Consider the following 19584-nt stretch of genomic DNA (forward strand, 5'->3'; position numbering starts at 1 on the left):
TATAGATATATGGACTCTCTGCTCATAGCAACATGTAGTTGTTAAAAAAATCTGAGGACTTCCCAAACAGTCTGAAGACCTGTCTCATATAAGAAAAACTGTTGGCATTTTATTAGATGGTGTTTTGTTACTTAGTCTGATCTTAACTTTGGCATTAAGTAGCTATGATACCACATTCCAATAGTTGTCATAAAAGTTAAATTATTCAAGTAAATTAGTGCTTCTAGTGAAAATACTAAGCACATAATTCTAATATTTATTTGCTCTTTTAATCCCACCTAAGGTTCTGCTTCTGAAAAGCTATTAACAGAAGGTCATGAGAATTCGATAAATTCAGAAATTCAGGTATTCGGTGGATTATTTTACAGAATAGAAAATGACTTCACTACCAATTTACTTTCTAACCCAAATGACTTAAATGGTATGCTGTATTGACATAGGATGGACCTGGCTTAATAAAAGAAACTGCTAACAGGCTGTATGGCCATCATGGCAGAGCAAATTGAAAACGCTTTCCTGTTTCATGTTCACAATGAAATCTCTGAAGGCAAAGGATTTTCCCTTGTCAAATCAGAGCAAAGTTATGTCTCCATGTCCTCTGTATTCAGAGAAAGTGGGTTATGGATAATTACCAGGCAGGACATGTTTGTAAGTGTTTTGCTCATGAGAATTCTACATATAAATGAAAGTTACTTTATCTTAAAAATGTAATACACCATATGAATGATGTTACTCCATCAAATTAGAGTCTAAGGCAGTTGAAAGGAAAAGTGATAGAAAATATTAGAACTTATGGCTGTCAAATATGCATACTTTTGAAAGTCTGAGATTAAATATAGGATAGGCTTGCAGATGATTTACAGTATTTTTTGGCAGAAAAGAGTTCTGTGAACCTTTCAAAATGTAAGGGTTCATAAGAGACATGAAAGGATATCCTAACAAAAATATGTACTTTTTGTTCAAACTGATTTTATCAATACAAGAAAATTTATTCAATTACATGTGGCTCTATTTAGGTCTTCAAGAAAAAATTTCTGGCAACCATACAAGTGCATTTTATTGCCTCATTTAAATTTCCTTCCAAGTACACCCACCATTTATATACACAAACATGATGCAAAATTTCAATTTTATGGATTTGTTCATATGCACATGCACATGTGCATGGCAAATGGAGTGTACTTCTCTAATTAAAAATGATAGAAAAGAATGCAGGAGAGGCTGTGTTAACCTACCTTGCAAACACCAAAAACTAAACAAAATCCAAAACAGAGTATCAAGCCTTTTGCTACTCCTGTTTCTAATTGTGTCATTAGAGTATGAAAATCAATAGCTTGCACTTTATCTCTTTCCTGTGCATTTCAAAAGAAAGCTTTAAAGAGACATTTAACATTCTTTCTTTCTCTTAGTGTTTACAGAACTGGCCTGTAAGGAACAGAAAGAATCTTGGGAGAGAGTATGAAACAAAAGTAGTTTTAAAAGTTTTACATAAAAAGAGCCATGTTATGGCAGGTTCTGTTTTCTAAGTAAAGTATATATTATAAAGGGGAACATCAACTTGCAGACATGTAATTTGGGAACCTGTTCATGGGTCTACACAGCAGAGAAGGCACAAGTCAAACCGCATCAGTGAAACCACTTTTATTTTTATTTTTTCCACATAGATAACTTCAGGTCAGCTACAAAAATCATGAAATGAAGAACCGATCGCGAAACTGCAAACTCAAAACCACTGGAGTGATAAACAGGATTCCCCCAGAGGACTGTTAGAAAAAAATAACCAGAATACCATGGATTCATATTTAAGTAGTAAACATGTCATATATTTAAAAATAATAAATATAGAACAGCAGTAGAGAAACTATAGCATAAACAGCATGAAGTATCATTTTGTTTTTTAAGACAGATGAAATTTCTAGGCACAGTTTTAGGCATTAAAGAGGACACAGAGGCATAGGTTAGTGTGCGCTGCTCTGTACAAAAATACAGTCTGAATAAATTACATTGCTAGCCATACAATTAGACGTCACTTACCAGTCAGTTCATTGCATGTTTAATAATATACAGGTACATGCTAATCCATATATATCATTTATATTTCAAACACATAGGTCTCTTTATATTTGTCTTTAAAATTTACATGTTGAACTTACAAAAAGCTAAATAGTTGTGCAAGAAATCCAAATAACTAGCCCTGCTGAGTACTTTATGCTCTATGTGTGTATGTACGTGTATATATCTCTTTAAGTTAAACAATGGATTTATAGCCAACAGTTTTGCTTGTAAGAAACCATCAAGCAAACCTAAAGCTGCAAAGACATAATGTAGGTGAAAATTCACATGTGTTCATTCTGATAGATGAAAAAGTATTTTGGATGAGCAACAACTTTCATGTTGTACTGAGCTTGTTAGTCATGAAATACTTTCAAATATTAGTGATGGTAGAAATATAACATAGGGCTCTTCACTGGGAAGGGGAGAAAAGTTATATAAGAAATCTACTTTTCAGTGTACTGCAAACATGTGTGCCTTAGCCTATAACATATTCTGTCATTTTCCAGCCTGTCATATTGACAGAGAATGAAAACTTGATAAGACTCGAGATGTGATATTGGTCTAACAGCACACTGCATCCTCTATTAGGACTAAGAAAAGTGCCTGATTGATGTCAGCACCAAAGTACTGTTCTTCCATTATTCAGGAATAAGGAGACTCTCTCACAATAGAGAGTGTTTAGTAGCCGAAATCCCTATCCAACAAATATCGTATTTCTCATGCTGCTCTGACAATATGCAATTAACTGCAAGACAGTCTGGCCCAGATTTTACTATTTTTTAAGAAAATTGCTTCAGAAGATTCTATAATACTAATACCATTCTGAAAAACTTCCACCCAGTTTCTAGTTTCTTATGATTCTATGGAGAATCATATACTTTTACAAAGGTTTCTCTCTAGGATGCATTTAATTACTTTTGTCTGTCATTGCTAAAGTAAGATTAAGCCTAGTTCTTTATATTTACTTTGTGATTCTATAGAAAAGTCACAAGATAGGAGGGTGTTTTTTTTAAGTGTTTGAATAATAAAATAGATTCCCCCCCCCCTCCTGTTGTTTTGGCAACAGTTCTTAAGACAAGCTGAAAGCAGAACTCTCCTCTGGGAGGTAAAGCAAATTATTAAATACTATTGATGTGGTCCTGCTCTTAACGGATTTTGCAATACAATAGAACGTACGTAGGTTTTAAATGATTTTTCCAATGCTTCTTTCTGCAAAAGGGCCAAAACCAGGACATACTGTTTTAGTGTCTTTGTTAACAAAAATAACTATCTATAACTTTTATATTAGAACTGTATTATTTGATATAAAAATATGTTTATAATTAAACTATCCAAATTTGTATATTAAACAGGATTAATGCAAGTTTGCAGTGTGAGATTAGCTGCAAACTTTCTCCCTATCATTAATATTTCCTTCCATCTGAACAGCCAAATGATTCCCTTAACATAAATCCATCATAAATGTGTGCACAAATCAGTTAGCCCATTAGTTAACTTCAGAGGACCAGGTGATAACCAGATGAATTCTACTCCTCTACTGAGACATTTAAACATTTCTATAAATCTATTGCTATTCTTTTATTTTTTAATAAAGACATTTAAAGTACTTAAAAAAAGCAGCCTTCTATTTTACTGAATTTTTAACAAAATGATCATTCTAATTGCTATTCTCTTTTGAACTACAGTGCTTACAGAAGAATCATGAATTTTCAGATTAACGCCATTTCAATTTTTCTTCTTAAACAATTCTATTAAAACTTTCAGTGAAACAGTAGAGAACATAGAGCAAAAGTTTTAAGGTATATGTACTTTTGTACAGTAACTAAGTGTGAATACCAATCTAAGCCTCTTAACGTGTACAAGGTTAGTGTTCAAATCACTTCACTAGAGCAAATATTACTTTTATGTGTAATAGGCAAATGCATGTATAGGGCTAGGGAACAACTTATTACCATTTATACTAATGGTTCACCTTCTATAAAAATAGTTAAGCTTGTTACATATGCACAATTATTTGCGGTAATGTTTGGTAAATGATTTAAAGGGTACTTAGGACAAAAGCAACTCATGCATATTTCTTTCTAGTTGCCCCAGGGAAAGTAGAGACTCTCTATTTTCCTCATTCTAGATATGGTTGAGGCACAACTGCTAACCACATAATGAAAAGCACATGTCTCCAAGACTCGACTCCCTTCCCGGGGAGAAGCTGATGGCCAAAGCATTGCCTCCCATTAAAAAAAAGAGTATTCTTGAAGGTGGAATATGTACCCTGAACCAATTACATTCAGAACTTCCATTAGGTGCCGAAGGGCAGTTCACTTTTCTAAAGCTCGCTCAAGCAAATAACCAATGGCCAATCTAGTCATTGGGTGGGATAAGCAGGAGACAAGGACTCTAACAGTGGATCCTTGTCAGAGCAAAGGAACTTCTAAATGTTGCTTATGCCAGCTGCTCCCCTGCAGGCAATAGGAGATTCAGGCATTTCTCATTCCAACTAGTTTCTCACAATGGTTGCTGTCATATAGACCCTTCACTTGTCAAGAAAAATGACATGAACATATTTGAAGTTTGCAGCATTTGCCTATGTCTAATCAGCTCTCTTAATTTGTGCAGGTCCCTAAAATGGATGTAAAAGCTGGTTATGATGTTGACAGCCAAAAGGCAAAAGATATTAAATCAACCGAGCAAACTGCTTGATGCTCCACAAGTGTTTTAGAAAACAGGGAGTTAGAAAAGATACAGACATAATCCTTTTGTTGGATGGTTGGTTGTTTTTAAAATCTCAGACTGTTGGTTCTAGTAGTAGTCTTCGTAGTTCTTAGGGTTCAGGCAATAAAGGATGGCACCCCCAAACGAAAATATAGTTGCACCCCAGGCCAGGCCATAACCCCAGTTGAACTCATGGTAAATTTTCAAGCTCACAGTTTCAATGAACTTGATTGGGTAAAGGACCAGGCTGCAAACCTGTAAAACAACTGAAAGAAAAGCAAATAGATTTTAGAAAAATGTTATTTGCAGGAAATAAAAGGGTACAACATATATATATATATATATATATATATATATATATATATATATATGAGAATTACTTTGTAATCAAATATAAAAGCCAAAAAATTTGAAGGACTGCTTGTTCTAGATGGTATACCTGAAAACATTAACATTTTTTTCTTTAACACTGTTTTCACAATATAGTAAGAATTACTGTTAGTAATTAGTAACTCACAGTAATAGTACTTGATGAGATAATTAATGCAATAATTTACAAGAGCATAGTGATTCTCACTTTACAGACATACATATATAAGCATCACTATTTTGCAAGTATTACTGTAAGTTCAACTGTTCCACTATACAAAATCTGTAAATAGTTTCCCGAGAACAGTGATCCCAAATACCCCAAACTTTTGCTATTTATTTATGCTCTTAAGGAATTGAGGAATTCAAATTCATTTGTACTGATGAAAATAGTTAAGCTGTGATTTTAAGACACACTTTTCTTGCTGTTGCTTCTCAATACCACAACTGAGCCGATGATTCTAGCAATTCTTACTGTGATGTCTTTTGCTTATATTCCATTGATCAAATATGATTTTCATTCCTTTCTTCTCATCCTTCAAAAGGGACTCAAAAGAAGCCACATCCAATTATACTTTTGTATTAGATATAATAGATGACATTTATATATTCATTCTTCATCTACTTTCAAAAAAGAAAGAAATCGGGCACGTGAGTGGCTCAGTTGGTTAAGCAACTGCTTTCGGCGTGGGTCATGATCCTGGAGTCCCCAAATCAAGTCCTACATTGGGCTCCCTGCTCAGCAGGGAGTCTGCTTCTCCTTCTACCCTCCCCACTTTCATGCTCTCTCATATAAATAAATAAAATCTTTTTTTTTTAAAAAAAGAATGAAATCAATGAAGGCATAGGAAGAAGCTAATGGTACTGAAAACATCAGTGAATGCTGGGTACGACCTCAAGCACAAAACTCAGCTATTCATTCTTAACTAACTCTCACTTCTTAAGTCAGTTGTCAGTCACGGCTAAAGGGGGAACTGTGATGAGTCATACGTAACAAAATAAAACAAACCAATTCATCAGGAAAGGGAAGGGTTGTTGTTTTTGCTTATATATAAAATTAAAGTGGCCCTTATCCTGTGGCTATTTCTATATGGGAGGCACTAGATTACATAAGAGATGATGGCTTCCATTCAAAATCTTCACTGCATATTGCATCAACTATTATATAATTTCTACTTCATTTAAATCAGCTTAACTAGAATTTATGGGATGCGTCTGCCTCATTCTCTACTACAGAACAGCTTCCACCCTCAAGAAACAATCTTAAAAAATCTGGGGTACCATGTACTATGCTATGGGGCAGGGACTGGCAAACAACCAAATCTGGTCTGCTGTCTGTTTTTGAAAACAAGTTTTCTTGGAACACAGCCAGGCTCATTCATTTATGTACTGTCCGCACTGTAACAGCAGAGCTGAGTAGTTGCAAGAGAAACTATGCAGCTCACGAAGTCAGGAGTACTTACTCTCTGGCCCTTTATAAAAAAAAGTTTGCCAACCCCTGATACATAAAGTAAACGTTTAGTCAAAATGACTATTATTTAACTCATCTTAAAAATACTGTAAATTCCAAAAGTACAACAATAAACATGAACAGTGAAAGTGACAAGAATAAAATGTGATATAGTAAAAAAAAAAAAAAAGATATGGTTTATTATATTTTTTAAAAAGAGCAGTAGGAGGACACCAGGGTGGCTCAGTCATTAAGCATCTGCCTTGGGCTCACGTCATGATACCAGGGTCCTGGGATTGAGCCCCGCATTGGACTCCCTGCTCAGTGGGAAGCCTGCTTCTCCCTCTCCCACTCCCCCTGCTCGTTCCCTCTCTCACTGTGTCTCTCTCTGCCAAATAAATAAATAAAATCTTAAAAAAATAAAAATAAATAAAAATAAAAAGAGCAGTAGGATGGATAGTGCGTTTAATTAAACTGGAGTTTTGTTCTTTAAAGTCCATGTTCATCTATTCTCAGTACCTATAAAATATCCATGTTACCAATATGATTCATGTTCTCAGGAAGTCTACATTAATGATCCTCTCTCTAGCATAACACTGATGAACTCCAGAACATACATGAGGATGAGATTGCACAAAATCATTCCATTCTACAAGGTTCTGACTAGGGGTCAAGTAACATTTCTGGAGCCAGATATAAGAATTTGAAACACTTTTACCATGTAGGTCAACACTGCGCCCACCATACTTCTGCACTATAGAGAATGGATGGAAAAATAGGTCCATATAAAATGAGAATCTCTTGGCATCCAAAATGGAAATCAGAACTTGTTTATAGTTTAAAAATCTCAGAAAATGTTTTAAGTCATTGTCAGGACAACTGACAGCTCATTATGTAACCCACACTTGCTCTACCTCCAGCTAGTAAGTGCTAAATGTGTATTAAAAAAAAAGTCAGCTGGCTCTGTGACTTCGTGAGGGAAAGGGCACTTTCATGTATTAAACATCTTAAAACTAATAAGAAGTCAATTACTATCAACCATGAAGTAGAGAAAAAAATGGCAAAGTTAGTAAGTTTGAAAAAAAAAAAAAAGGCATTTCTCCTCACGCTTCTATATTCTGGTAACTTGTCAAAGCATGACTGATTCTGCCCGTAGATGACTGAAATATAAATGTGAATTAGGAATAGTCATTCATTTATTCATTCAATAAATTCACTCATTCAATAAATGTTTGAACCAAGTGGTACAGTTTAAGGCATTGGTAACAAAAGCTGCTACCGTCACAGGGTAACTAGGTAAAACCTAGTTACCAATGGGTTAGTTACCCATTGGTAACCCATTGGTAACTAGGCAGAGAATATGGCAGGTATTGTCAAGACACATGAAAATACAAGAAGGCCAGAAAACCAGATAGAGGGACACAGGCTGCTCTTTCAGATCAAAAGCTGGGGAAAGCCTCTTTGCGGGGGGTTGCGGGGGAGTCATCTAAGCACAGGCCAGAACAAAGTGAGGGTGCAGGTCAACTGAGTGGGGTAAAGGGCAGAGGCAGTGCAGAACCCCTGACTCAGGAGCAGGCCAGTGGCAGCAGGACATTAGTAAGGACACTGTAGCTGCCGTATAGAAAACGAGGCAGAGTACAGCAGGACATGAGATGGAAGAGAGAAGCAGGGGCCCATTTGGGGATGGCCCTGTGAACCATGGGTGGGGGTCTGGATTTTATTCTCAGTGTGATGAACAACTGCTAAAGGAGTTTGAGCAGAGAAGTAATAACTAATCTGAATTCTATTCTAGAAGGATTATAGGGGTTCTTGTGGGAAACTGCCAGTCCCTAGGGTGAGTTGTTTACCTAGACCGCTTTTAATATTCACTTCAATGTGTTTTATTTAGCAAATATTTGGCCTCCATGGTATAGTACAATGACATAATTTCCCACTAGTGGAAAAGTGGAAATACAACTCCATTAGGCTCCTCCGGCATATTCTCCTGAACAGCTTTCTTAGAGATAAAGCTTTATTGTGTTGTAGCCAGATGAAAATTACCCCAAAACGCTTTATGCCTCTGAATTATTTTACTCTCTTTAGAATCACTGAGAGAAAAGCATGTAATAGCAAAACTGAGAAAAAAAAACATATATAAACCTGCATTTGTAAATAACTTTTTCCACTTAATAAAAATACACAGAAGCAGGTAAAAATGCCTCCTTGCCTTTTATAGATGCTGTGAAGGCAAAAACAAACGCACAAACCAAGGCCAGAACTCAAGAAAACATCATCACACTTACATTTCTACTTTCCTACCAATCAATGAAACATAATAGGGACTGGTTTTGATATTCTCTGTGCTCTACCTCAGAGGCAACGTAAGTGAAGTCCTGTAGCATTTTAGAATTTGAAGGGAGCTTGAAGTTCATTTTATACCTCTCTCCATTTTTTTGAAAAGAAGTAACAAAACTACTAACCATGAAATTGTGTGGAGAGAGGCATGACAAGAACTTAGAGATACTGATTTTTGTCTTACGTCTAGTTTTCTTTAAGAGGCTATTTTTCAGCGCTTTCAATGCTGAAACATTGAAAACATTCAATACTGAAATATTCAATATTTTCATTTAAGGGGATATTTCAACAAACACTTATTGGATGTTGACTGTGTGGCAGGTGAAAGGGATCAGCCAGACAGGACAAGGCTCTTGGCCGGTCATATTTCATACTCTATGGTGAAAACAGACACATAGATAATTACAAATGAATGTGTTCAACAGTAAGAGCAGAAGCATGTTCACTGATCCATTAACTACACATTTCCTGAACTCTAATGATGTCCCAAACACCATTTCTGCCTGGATAAAGAAGGGAGGGCTTCCATGAGGAAGCACCATTGGAACTGATTCTTGAAGGATGGACAGGACTTGATGAGAAGATAAAAACAAAAAGACCTCTAGTAAAAAAAAAAAAAAAACAGCAGCTTGTATAGAGCTTAGCAGTATAAGAGGGTGTGCCTGTAGAAAATTCACGAGGTTGGAATAAGGGGTGCATTCCCATGGAAAGGTTTGGTTCAGACTATAAAAGGCTTAGTGTGTCATAAAAGTAAGAGACTGGTTTCTACAGGGAGACATCTCAGAGGTTATTTGAATTGTACATGCTATTCATGCCCTACCCGTATGCTCTCCTCTTCATCACTCCAGTACACGTTAGCCTGACTTCCAACTGTCAGCAGCACCTGCACTTCTTTGCCTGACTTTTCTTCTGGCCATGAAAGCTACTTTGCCTGACTGCGGGGCAGGCCTGTTGCTCTGGGAAAGTAACACTGCTGGCTCCCCTGCATCACCTCAGCCCTTACCAATGACTCTCAGAATCTGGTTTTTAAACACCCCAGTTCTCTAGTCCTTCCAAGGAAATAACTGAGCTGTATGTTGTAAACCGGTTTCCAGAATTTTTCCACGAAGTTTAAGCTCTAGCTGCCTTCAGCAACAACTGGTTTGATAATGTCCTCTTTCTTGCCTCCCTTCCCTTCTCTGTCTCACTTTCCGTATCCCTGCTTTTGCCTCCCAGACTAAGTACTTGCACTTGTTTCCTTGTCTTACATTCTTCCTCTGGGGAAACCAACAGGACAAGTGACAACACCAGCTGTCTATTTGAGAACTGTACCTCATGTGTTTGTGTGCAAGACAGATTGTAAGTGGGAAGGAGACTAGAGATGGAAGGGCCCTAGGAGGCTAGTCAATGCATGGATACCTGTACGCAGTGATGACTGAGCTGACACCAGCGGGAAAGAAAGGGAAAGAAGCTGAAGAAAAGGCGGGAAAGGAAGGAGTCACATAGATAGTTTAAGTCAGATATTATCAAAATATTATCGAAATATAAATATTATCAAAAAATAAAGTAGGGGAAGTTCCAATCTGGAAGTGGAGATGTTTCACTTGAAGAGTTATGCCCTCAACTAAGTCAGTAATGGTGGTTCATGAAAAGGAACTATGGATTTAGGAGATTAATTTAGAGACAGAAGTGATAGGACCTACCAGGCAGATCTCTAAATACAGAATATTTCCAAAAAGAAAATGGTAATTTGGAGAATGAAAACATTTGCCCATGAAGGGTTAATATGAAGTAATCTTCTTTTCCTTTTTATTCTTTTTTAAAAAGATTTTACTTATGTATTTGAGAGAGAGAGAGAGAGTGTGCACAGGCAGGGGGCAGAGCTAGAGGGAGAGAGAGAGAAGGAAACTCCCCGCTGAGTATCAGAGCCAGGGCTCAATCCCAGGATCCTGAGATCATGACCTGAGCTGAAGGCAGGTGCTTAACCGACTGAGCCACCCAGACACCCCCTTATTTTCCCTTTTAAATTTAATCTGTAACTACCGAGAATCATAGTACATATGAAATTAATTACTGGCATTTATACTATAAATTGTTCTAGCCAAAGGGTAGTTCAATACTGATTAAGATCTGTGAATAGAATACCCTTTTAGCTTGAAATGGAAGCTGCACATTGGTTTTTCTGCCAAAATCTAGAACCAAAATACCTCCAGGCACCTCACTGTGTAACAGGATGGTGTGTAGGGCTACAAAAGGCAAGTCTCTAATCAGAGACAGGTCAGAGGTGGAAAGCAGTTGTAGGACCATGGGGGGAAAAAATCACTATTCTGTACAAACATTCATTTACAGAAGGATTTTTGCAGATAGAACAGAAAGGAAGTATCCTTAGTAAAATTAGTAGGGATTCTGTTATTTAAAATCTGAATTAGAAGACTGAAAATATGCAATCTGTACCAAAGGCCCTTATAAGAGGCCTGTATATCATCGTAAGTTCCAGTGGAGCATAAAACAGATCTGCAAAACCAAACAATAAAAGAAGAGGACCTAGAAAGAAGCAGCCCCTTTAATTTCACCAACTCTTAGTGAGAACTAGATGTAACTTATAATCCCATCATATATAACCTATTGTTCTCAGTTACACAGTAAGAAATATGTTATAGTCCTCTGTATTGGAAATATGTACACTTTCATGATGCACTATGATTCAGTCACGTTACACTGATGAATGTGTGGTTATTAGGACATTTCCAGTTGCTTACTTCCTTTAGGTGTTGCCCCCAAGAAATGGAGTAACTGGAGTTATGGGATGGACTCCAGCTGCAGCACACAGCTGGCAGCTGAATTCAAACTTCAAGGCTGATTCTGCTCTTGTTTTGCTATGTGTTAGGCATGTCCAAGTAAAGATGAATTGAAACCCTGGCCCTGCAACTGTTTAGCTGGATAATCCTGGGGAATCACTTAACCTTTCTGAACCTATTTCTTCAGTGATAATATGGTAAAAATAAATACCCAATCTTAAGATTGCTGGGGTCAGAAAGAGTATATGCTAAGTGTCTAGCAGTGTTACAGGGGGTAGGTGCTCAATTAATTATTGTTGTCAACCTTATTATTACAGATAGTATCTTAATCTGAAGTTCAGACTTCTAGGACCAATGAATGAAAGAGCTGTGGAACATGGGACAATGTTTTAGATGGGCTGCAATGATGACAAGCTCTTAGCAATTCTTGTAAATATTCAGGTGGGTAACACCCCCGCCCCCCACCAAATTAGGAACTTCAGGGACAAATGGAAGATGGAAAATCTTTAAAATATGTTTGGCTGCCTTTATGAGATTTAATCATCAGCTTTTAAGTAAATACCTTTGGAGTATATAATCTAACCCCAAGGCAGTATACCTACATATTAGAGTATTTAACAAGTATTTGTTAAATAAGTGAATGAAAACATGAATAAATTCTTGAGCTCTTTTGGTCTGAGCTTTGTGCTCACATGAAACTTGCTACTTCATAAATTGCCAAGAGAGAAATGGTTTAAGAAAAATTGCACTAGAGTTAGCTAGTTGTTCACGTGCCTGTTTTTCCCTGTCAAGTTATAAGCCACACATGCCTTCGTCATCTTTCCAGCATTCATTCAACTATTTATTGCGTACCACGTTGTACTGGGCATAGCACTTGGTGCTGAATTAATTATGTAGTCCAGTGTCGAGATGTTTCTAAGTGCTAGTGTTATGTTTATTTGGATTTTATGTACTGCATGTTTCAGCAGAAGAAAAGATTATTTCTTCGCTGAGATACGTAACATTCTCTGTGTGTCAACACCAAGATAAGGCTGGGTATTATTTGAAAAAAAAAATTTGAGAAAAGAAGAGAAACACAGACTATTTTCAAGCACACCAAGGTGAGAAAAAAGGGGAAATGGCCCCAAATACACATTTACTACAAAGAATCACTAAACTGAATTACAGGTAAGACAGGCCAACCAAGAGAATAAGTATGTTTACTATGAAGCAAGTGAAATAAACAGCCATGATTCTTTTTTGTGTTGTTGTTGTTTTTTAATTTATTTATCAGAGAGAGAGAGGGGGAGAGAGCGAGCACAGGCAGACAGAATGGCAGGCAGAGGCAGAGGGAGAAGCAGGCTCCCTGCCGAGCAAGGAGCCCGATGTGGGACTCAATCCCAGGGCACTGGGATCATGACCTGAGCCGAAGGCAGCTACTTAACCAACTGAGCCACCCAGGCGTCCCAACAGCCATGATTCTTGCTAGCATTGTTTCAAATGGGCAGATTTTCCAAATTTGTTACTTTTACGCCCAAATCAATAATGGATTCTTATGTGTAATGAGTACCTTTTCCAGAAATCAGCTACAGACAAGTCTTTAATGGGTTCTCAGATGGGAGAGAGAAACCTTTTCATGATGTTTCAAATAACCAGTAAGTTTTTACCTTGTTTTATGCAAAGAGAACACTAAACTAATGGTTATTTCATTAAAAAGCTTCCATAAGCACAGTGTCAAAAGAGAATGAGTAAAATTCAACCTCAGCACATGTACATTTTAAAAATGTAGTAATATAATGCTTGCTTTAGGTCTCAGCGGGTAGAATATGAATATATGAATATTGCTGTGGGATTCCTTTTATTATTTTATAATTTACTAATACTTGTAGTAGCTAGAGCTAAATAGGAATCTTTATTTTGACCAAATCCATTACCTTAACTTATGGTCATTTACAGTATGTTTTCTGTTACAATCAGTACTTATATTCACACTCTCATAATTTTTGCTATACTTGGGAAAACTGAGGTTTTTAAGAAAGAACTAGAAACTCCTAGTTATTTTTCTAAGCATGTTTAGAATAGGTGCTTTAAACACGGGATTTCTTTACAGATTCTGTATATGCTATTATGTGGTAAGTTAAAGTCTAAATGAGAGAGTAACTAGGTAGCACCACAATATTGGATATTTATAAGAGAATGTCTAGAGTACCTCTATACCTTTCTAAAACCAGAAATATCTGAGTGTTCTAAAGATTATTCAAAACGTAATTCCAGTTTTAAGGAATGGTATATCATTTCAGAACAATTTATCAAAAAATTCTATCACAATTATCTTATCACTATGTTAATAAATCCTAACTGTAAAGACAAATTTATACTAAAATTAAAATATCTAAGATATTTCATTCTAAGAATAGAAATATCCATGCTAAATCCATGAACCAAGATATAAACAAGAGAACTGTGATGGAATCTTTAGAAGAATCTTCATGGTGTACTAAATGATTCACAATAGAGATCTTTATTACACAGGAAATCAACAAAAAAATGAATAGTATTGCCACTGCCTAAGACTTCAAACTTTTTTTTGTAATGGTGTTTCTGTTCCATTATAAAGTGTCTGTGATGCTATTTAGCTAGTTTTGTGGGTCTCTTAATACCATGTTCCGTCCGTAAGAGGCACCTAATGAACGGCTAAATGAATGAATGAGTCAGTAGTGAATAAGCCACTAATTCAAAATTCAGTAGCCTCCCAGCCCCGGCTCTGACAGTAGCTACTATACAATCTTGAGCAAGTCACTTCAGAGATTTGACTTAGATGTACTTCAGCCCTCTGGACCTTTGTTTTCATAATGCTTACATTCCCATCAGTTCCTGGGTATAAAAAAATGAACACAAACAGCAGGGGGCAGCAGAATACTTCTGATCTTATATTTTTAGATCAAACTACACTTCAAATCCTGAGAAATTTCATCTGTTCCCATCTTTAAACAGCTTAAAAAAAAAAAAAATCCATCTAACAGCCGAGACGGTTCTGTCAGTGTCTTCATTATTGACAGTCACAGGGGCTTATTTTGCAGTCTTCAAATCAGCTGTGACTGACAGGATAAATTGAAGGCACCACAAGAATATTTCAGTTTGAATCAAAAAGAACAATATATCCAAGGCTATACTTATAAATAAAAATTAAAACACATTAATTGACTGGGCTTTTAGTCTTATAAACCCCCTTTCTAAATAGTTCCCTGATTTTAGCAAAACCTCCACCCTACCTTGCTTGATATTTTCATCCAAGCTGTGCGTGCTTCATAGGACAAGGGCTGTTAAATTAACAACTATGCCAGTGACCGCATACAACTGAATTGTTTGATGGTTCAAGTTATATATTATCATTTTTCATTACAAGCATGTTTGTTTCCAAACAGATTTAGAACTTTAAGTTTAAATATATGGGAATTTTTTCCAGTTTCATGTCAGAAAAAAATAATGTTACCTTAAGATCACCAAGGGGGCAGTGAAAGGTGGGGTAAAAAGCTAAATATGAAGACGGTTGGTAAATACATCTGCTGCAATTCATAGGGCAACAGTCCTGTCAAGAACTATGACTTATTCATGTTTTAGTTAGAAGTTTAGAAATTGCCACTGTGTTCTGAAATGCTTAACAAACTGAAAACTAATAAGACAAACCCTTAATCAATTTACCTTAAAATATAACAAATGCCTCTCAATTTTTATGTAATGCAGCGACCCCATACTGCTTTTGCCTGAGAAGAGAGGGGTGGTAGAAAGGTTCCTGCAACTTGAATACCAGTTTGAACATAATAAATATATATTTACCTGCTGCAAAAAGCATGACAGCAACAGGTCTGTAGAAGCGCCTTCGAGATCCCACGCAGATAGAAATCAAACCCACCAGGAATGCAATAAGAATGATGGCAGCACCGCCCAAGAGTAAAGCCAGAGTAGCAATCTGCCAATCTGGAAAGAAAAAAAAGAAAGGTATTGCTTTTAAGCAGTCTGTCCTCAAAGAATCAACAGAATGATGTTCCGCAGCCTGTACCCTAGCTACAGCTAAATACATGGGATCCGGCTGCATGCTAAGCATCCTTTGGGAACTGAACTGTTTTGCAACAAAAATTACCATAAACGTCCTTATTCAGAAAAGTCTCTTATGCTAAGCTCAGCAGTGTTTTTAGACCAGGGGTTTGCCACGCTTTCTAAGGATTCTACTAAGCCTTCATGGTAAATTGGGTATCCTTTCCATAACCTATTTTCATTATTTTATTGTTTTCTCTATTGAGCTATAAAGCTCACAAATCTTAAATATGAATATCGAGACTAGGATGACATTTTATATATATTCGTATGCCCATATACCACCACCCGCATTAAGATATAGACCATTTTTGTCACCGGGTTTCCTTCGTGCCCCTCCCCAGTCAATAATCCTCCTCCCACCCAGACTAGTAAGGGACATCTATCACCTTGGATTCATTTTTGCCTATTCTTAAACTTTATGTAAATGGTATGAACTCTTTTGTGTCTGGCTTTTAAGTCTGTGATATTGATTTTGTGTCTGATTTTTACGTCTCTGATATCCACCCATGTTGTGTGGCAGTAACACACTCCTTCATTCTTTTTTTTTTTTTCCTGTCCTTTCTTGTCTAGCCTTCCTTCTCCTTACCGCACCCCCAAGCCCCCCCAAAACCAAGTTTTTATTTGCCAGTCTTCCCTAAAACAACTCCCCCAGCAAAATAGCATCAGGAGAATTTGTTGCTGTTTGTTCTTTCCTCCTCTCTTTCATTTCATTTTAATCTCACTGTGGTATTTACCACAAGGATGGTTTGTGAAATTAAGTATTCCCAGAGAGCCAGAATGTACTCTAAACAGCTGTCGGCCCCCTTTCTTCATTCATACGTGGAAACAGCAAGTATATATTGACCACATGCTACATACAGGTCTTTGTACGTGGATACTGTGAGTCTCCCATATGCTGAGTGAAACGTAAACCTCACAGAAATGCATCTGTCATTTCTTATAAAGATATAGAAATAGCATGACAGAAAATTGGCCCATTTCCCATTCCATAAGAAGAGGAAAATGTTCTCTAAGAAGTATAGCAAAGTGAATATATGAAAGCACTATTCAGTTTAAGAAGCATCACAAAAAAAGTTATTGTGCAGAACATTCTTCAGTGGGGGTCTTTTGGAAGTCCCAGGCTGCCTCTTCTGGTCCTCACTGTAATGTACGTGCAGAAAATGAAAATAGACTTTAATCCATGGTTAAATTGCAATGTAGTCTATCCAAAGTCAAGAACTCATGATATTTTGATGCTGCACTCTGAAATTATCCCTCCAGAAAGCTTTCAAAGCACACTCTTTACCACTGTAGGATAGGGGATGAATGGAGGAACCTATAAAACCCTCGGATTTTCTTCTCTTCTTTACACTTATATATCTCCGCCTTAAGTGTCCTCTCCCACATCCTTGCCTTGTAAAAACTTCTGGATTTATAACTGGCACTGACTCAGAACTTGCATTGCATTCAGGAAACAAACAAACAAGGGGAAAACAGAAAAAAATCCACACTTCTAAAATATAAAGGTGAATCGCAAGAAAGTAGAGAGCATTTTTTTATGCCATCTATTTGTAACAAAGCCATATAACTTCAAACAAAAGTATATCTGGCTTTCAACTAGAGTTTAAAAGGATAGCCATACTATGGATTTTTTATTCCATAACAGCATGTAGCTTTGAATTAAAAAAAACCCCAAAGAATAATCCTTACATTTGGAAGTCTCTAAATTTCTTTGAAAAAGTTTATACATAGCACAATTATTTTTTACTTTAACATAACAGAAATTCTTCTGAAAACTTTTAAGTTGAAATTTCTGAATAAGTAAAATTTTCATTGTATTAAAGTGTTTAGGGTACAAAAAAAATCCTTCCATTCGTTAATCAAATTCTTTAAGAGAGACTATGTGGAACACTGTCTAGTTGGACCATTAATTTATAAAAATGTTTATTACCGTTAGCATCTCCAAATTCCTTTAAGTAAGAATTTTTACAGAATCAATTTTAAGTCAAGATACAACCAAAATATTCACTCACTTTAAAAAATAGCTTAAAAGACTGCTTTTCTGGTAAGTTCTTTCACACAGCCCAATATGTATGCATAAAATGCCACACATTTGACTACTTCCACTTTTAATCCAAAAGAAAAAAAGGAATTTTGTTCACTTTTCTCTACTTTAAATATCCTCAAAGAATAGATAAAACACATGTATTTATTTGCATCTTGTAAAAACAAACTAAGACAGGAAAAAATTGGCAAAATTTTCCCAGACAGTAAATATTTCAGTTTTATGGGTGATGGTCTGTGTTGCAACTACTCAACCTCTGCTGTGTAGTGTGAAAACAGCCATAGACAATATGTAAATGAATGAGCATGGCTGTGTCCTAATAAAACTTTATCTACAAAAACAGGTGGTGGGTTAGTTTTGACCCTCTGGCTAAAATTTACTGACCCCTGGTCTGTACTTTATGTACCATTAAAAAATGTTGAATTTTTTTCTATGTAAAGGTCTCTCAGACAATAATAATTTCGTAATAAAGTCAATTTGATAAATGCGTAATAAAGGTGTGCAAAGTGATGCTGACCCAATTTAGCAACTGAAAAGTACAAAAAACACAAATCTCACAAAATGTCGAATCTCCTTCAAATAATACTTCATGTCATAGAGAAAACCAATAAAATGCAATAGAAGCCACCAGGAGAACAACACTTATTAAAAGGGACTAAAACCTAATTAGGAAGGGAACCTCTTACATCACAGGAAGTAGTTCTAAAAAGTAAGTGAATACAACCAGTTCTCATTTTCTTCCTTTTTTTTTTTTTAAAGATTTATTTATTTGGGGAGGGGAGGGGCAAGGGAGAGGGTAAGACATCTCAAGGACATGGCTGAGCATGGAGCCCAAAGCAGGGCTCCACCTCATGGACCCTGAGATCATGATCTGAGCTGAAACCAAGAGTCAGACTGAGCCACCCAGGGGCTCCTTTATTGTCTTCTCAAAGTCCGGTATCTCTCTATCTATTTTTAGTACTGAGGGTTGTGGCTAATGAAAGTCATACTAGACATAAAGTCAAAAAGGCACATCACACTGTAATACTGTTACCCTTCCCTCTGGTCCTTAACCATAGATAATGCCTGTTCACACAGAGAAGCCATTTTATTTTATGAGAGACTAGAATTAGGCCATGTCTGCCACTGCCTGGCCAGAAGCTGGGGTTTAGACTGAAGTATTGAGCCCATATCTCTCATAGACAGTGCCAAGTTTTGAGATTGTTGTCATTATAGCCATTTGGAATGATTCACTCAGGCAGGATGCCCAGGACCCAAGCTTTAACTTGCTGATCAGTTGAACAATTAGGAAGCCAAAAACTGGTTCGATAAGGCTACCATAGTCAGTTAGATCCAGGGCACTTTTCCTGGCTAAGCACTAGGTATTCTGAAGCTGAGAACAGTGCTTGTGGCATCATGCCTCTTTCAGGAAACAGAAACCACTGTCCAAATATTAGGGCCTGCCTGCCTTACAGGTGAGCTAAAGTCAGGGACCATGTAGATCGGCTTGATACCATTTCCTCTTTCTTGTTGAACAAGACTAGTACACAGAGAATTCAAAAAATAGTTTTATAGATACCTAGCAATAGCCATTAAAACTCTGGGCTTCATGTATACACATATACTTCCTTATCTACCAATGTACAGTTAACAAAATATACATATAGAATGTTCTGTACTTGAATGATTTTTTTGATAATATTATAATAAATGAGCAGAAAATTTGTCTCTACACTAATGGTTTTTCCATTAGAAGGTTTGCATGCCACAAGTACTTGCTATCCCATATT

At 36.6% G+C, this 19584-nt stretch overlaps 1 protein-coding gene across 1 annotated transcript in view; it reads right to left on the reverse strand.

Annotated features, from left to right (window-relative positions):
• Positions 1-1626: 1626 nt before the first annotated feature.
• The window catches only part of TMEM47 (transmembrane protein 47), a 30296-nt gene continuing 12338 nt past the window's right edge, over positions 1627-19584 (reverse strand). The window contains exons 2-3 of the mRNA XM_013061113.2: positions 15511-15651; positions 1627-5030 (exon numbers count right to left, since the gene is read on the reverse strand). Of these exons, the coding sequence (XP_012916567.2) occupies positions 4852-5030; positions 15511-15651 (320 nt within the window). The 3' untranslated portion in view covers positions 1627-4851. The remainder of the gene's footprint in view (positions 5031-15510; positions 15652-19584) is intronic.

This window comes from Mustela putorius, unplaced genomic scaffold (assembly GCF_011764305.1).
Source record: "Mustela putorius furo isolate JIRA1106 unplaced genomic scaffold, ASM1176430v1.1 tig00003836_pilon_pilon_pilon, whole genome shotgun sequence".
Classification (NCBI taxonomy): domain Eukaryota; kingdom Metazoa; phylum Chordata; class Mammalia; order Carnivora; family Mustelidae; genus Mustela; species Mustela putorius.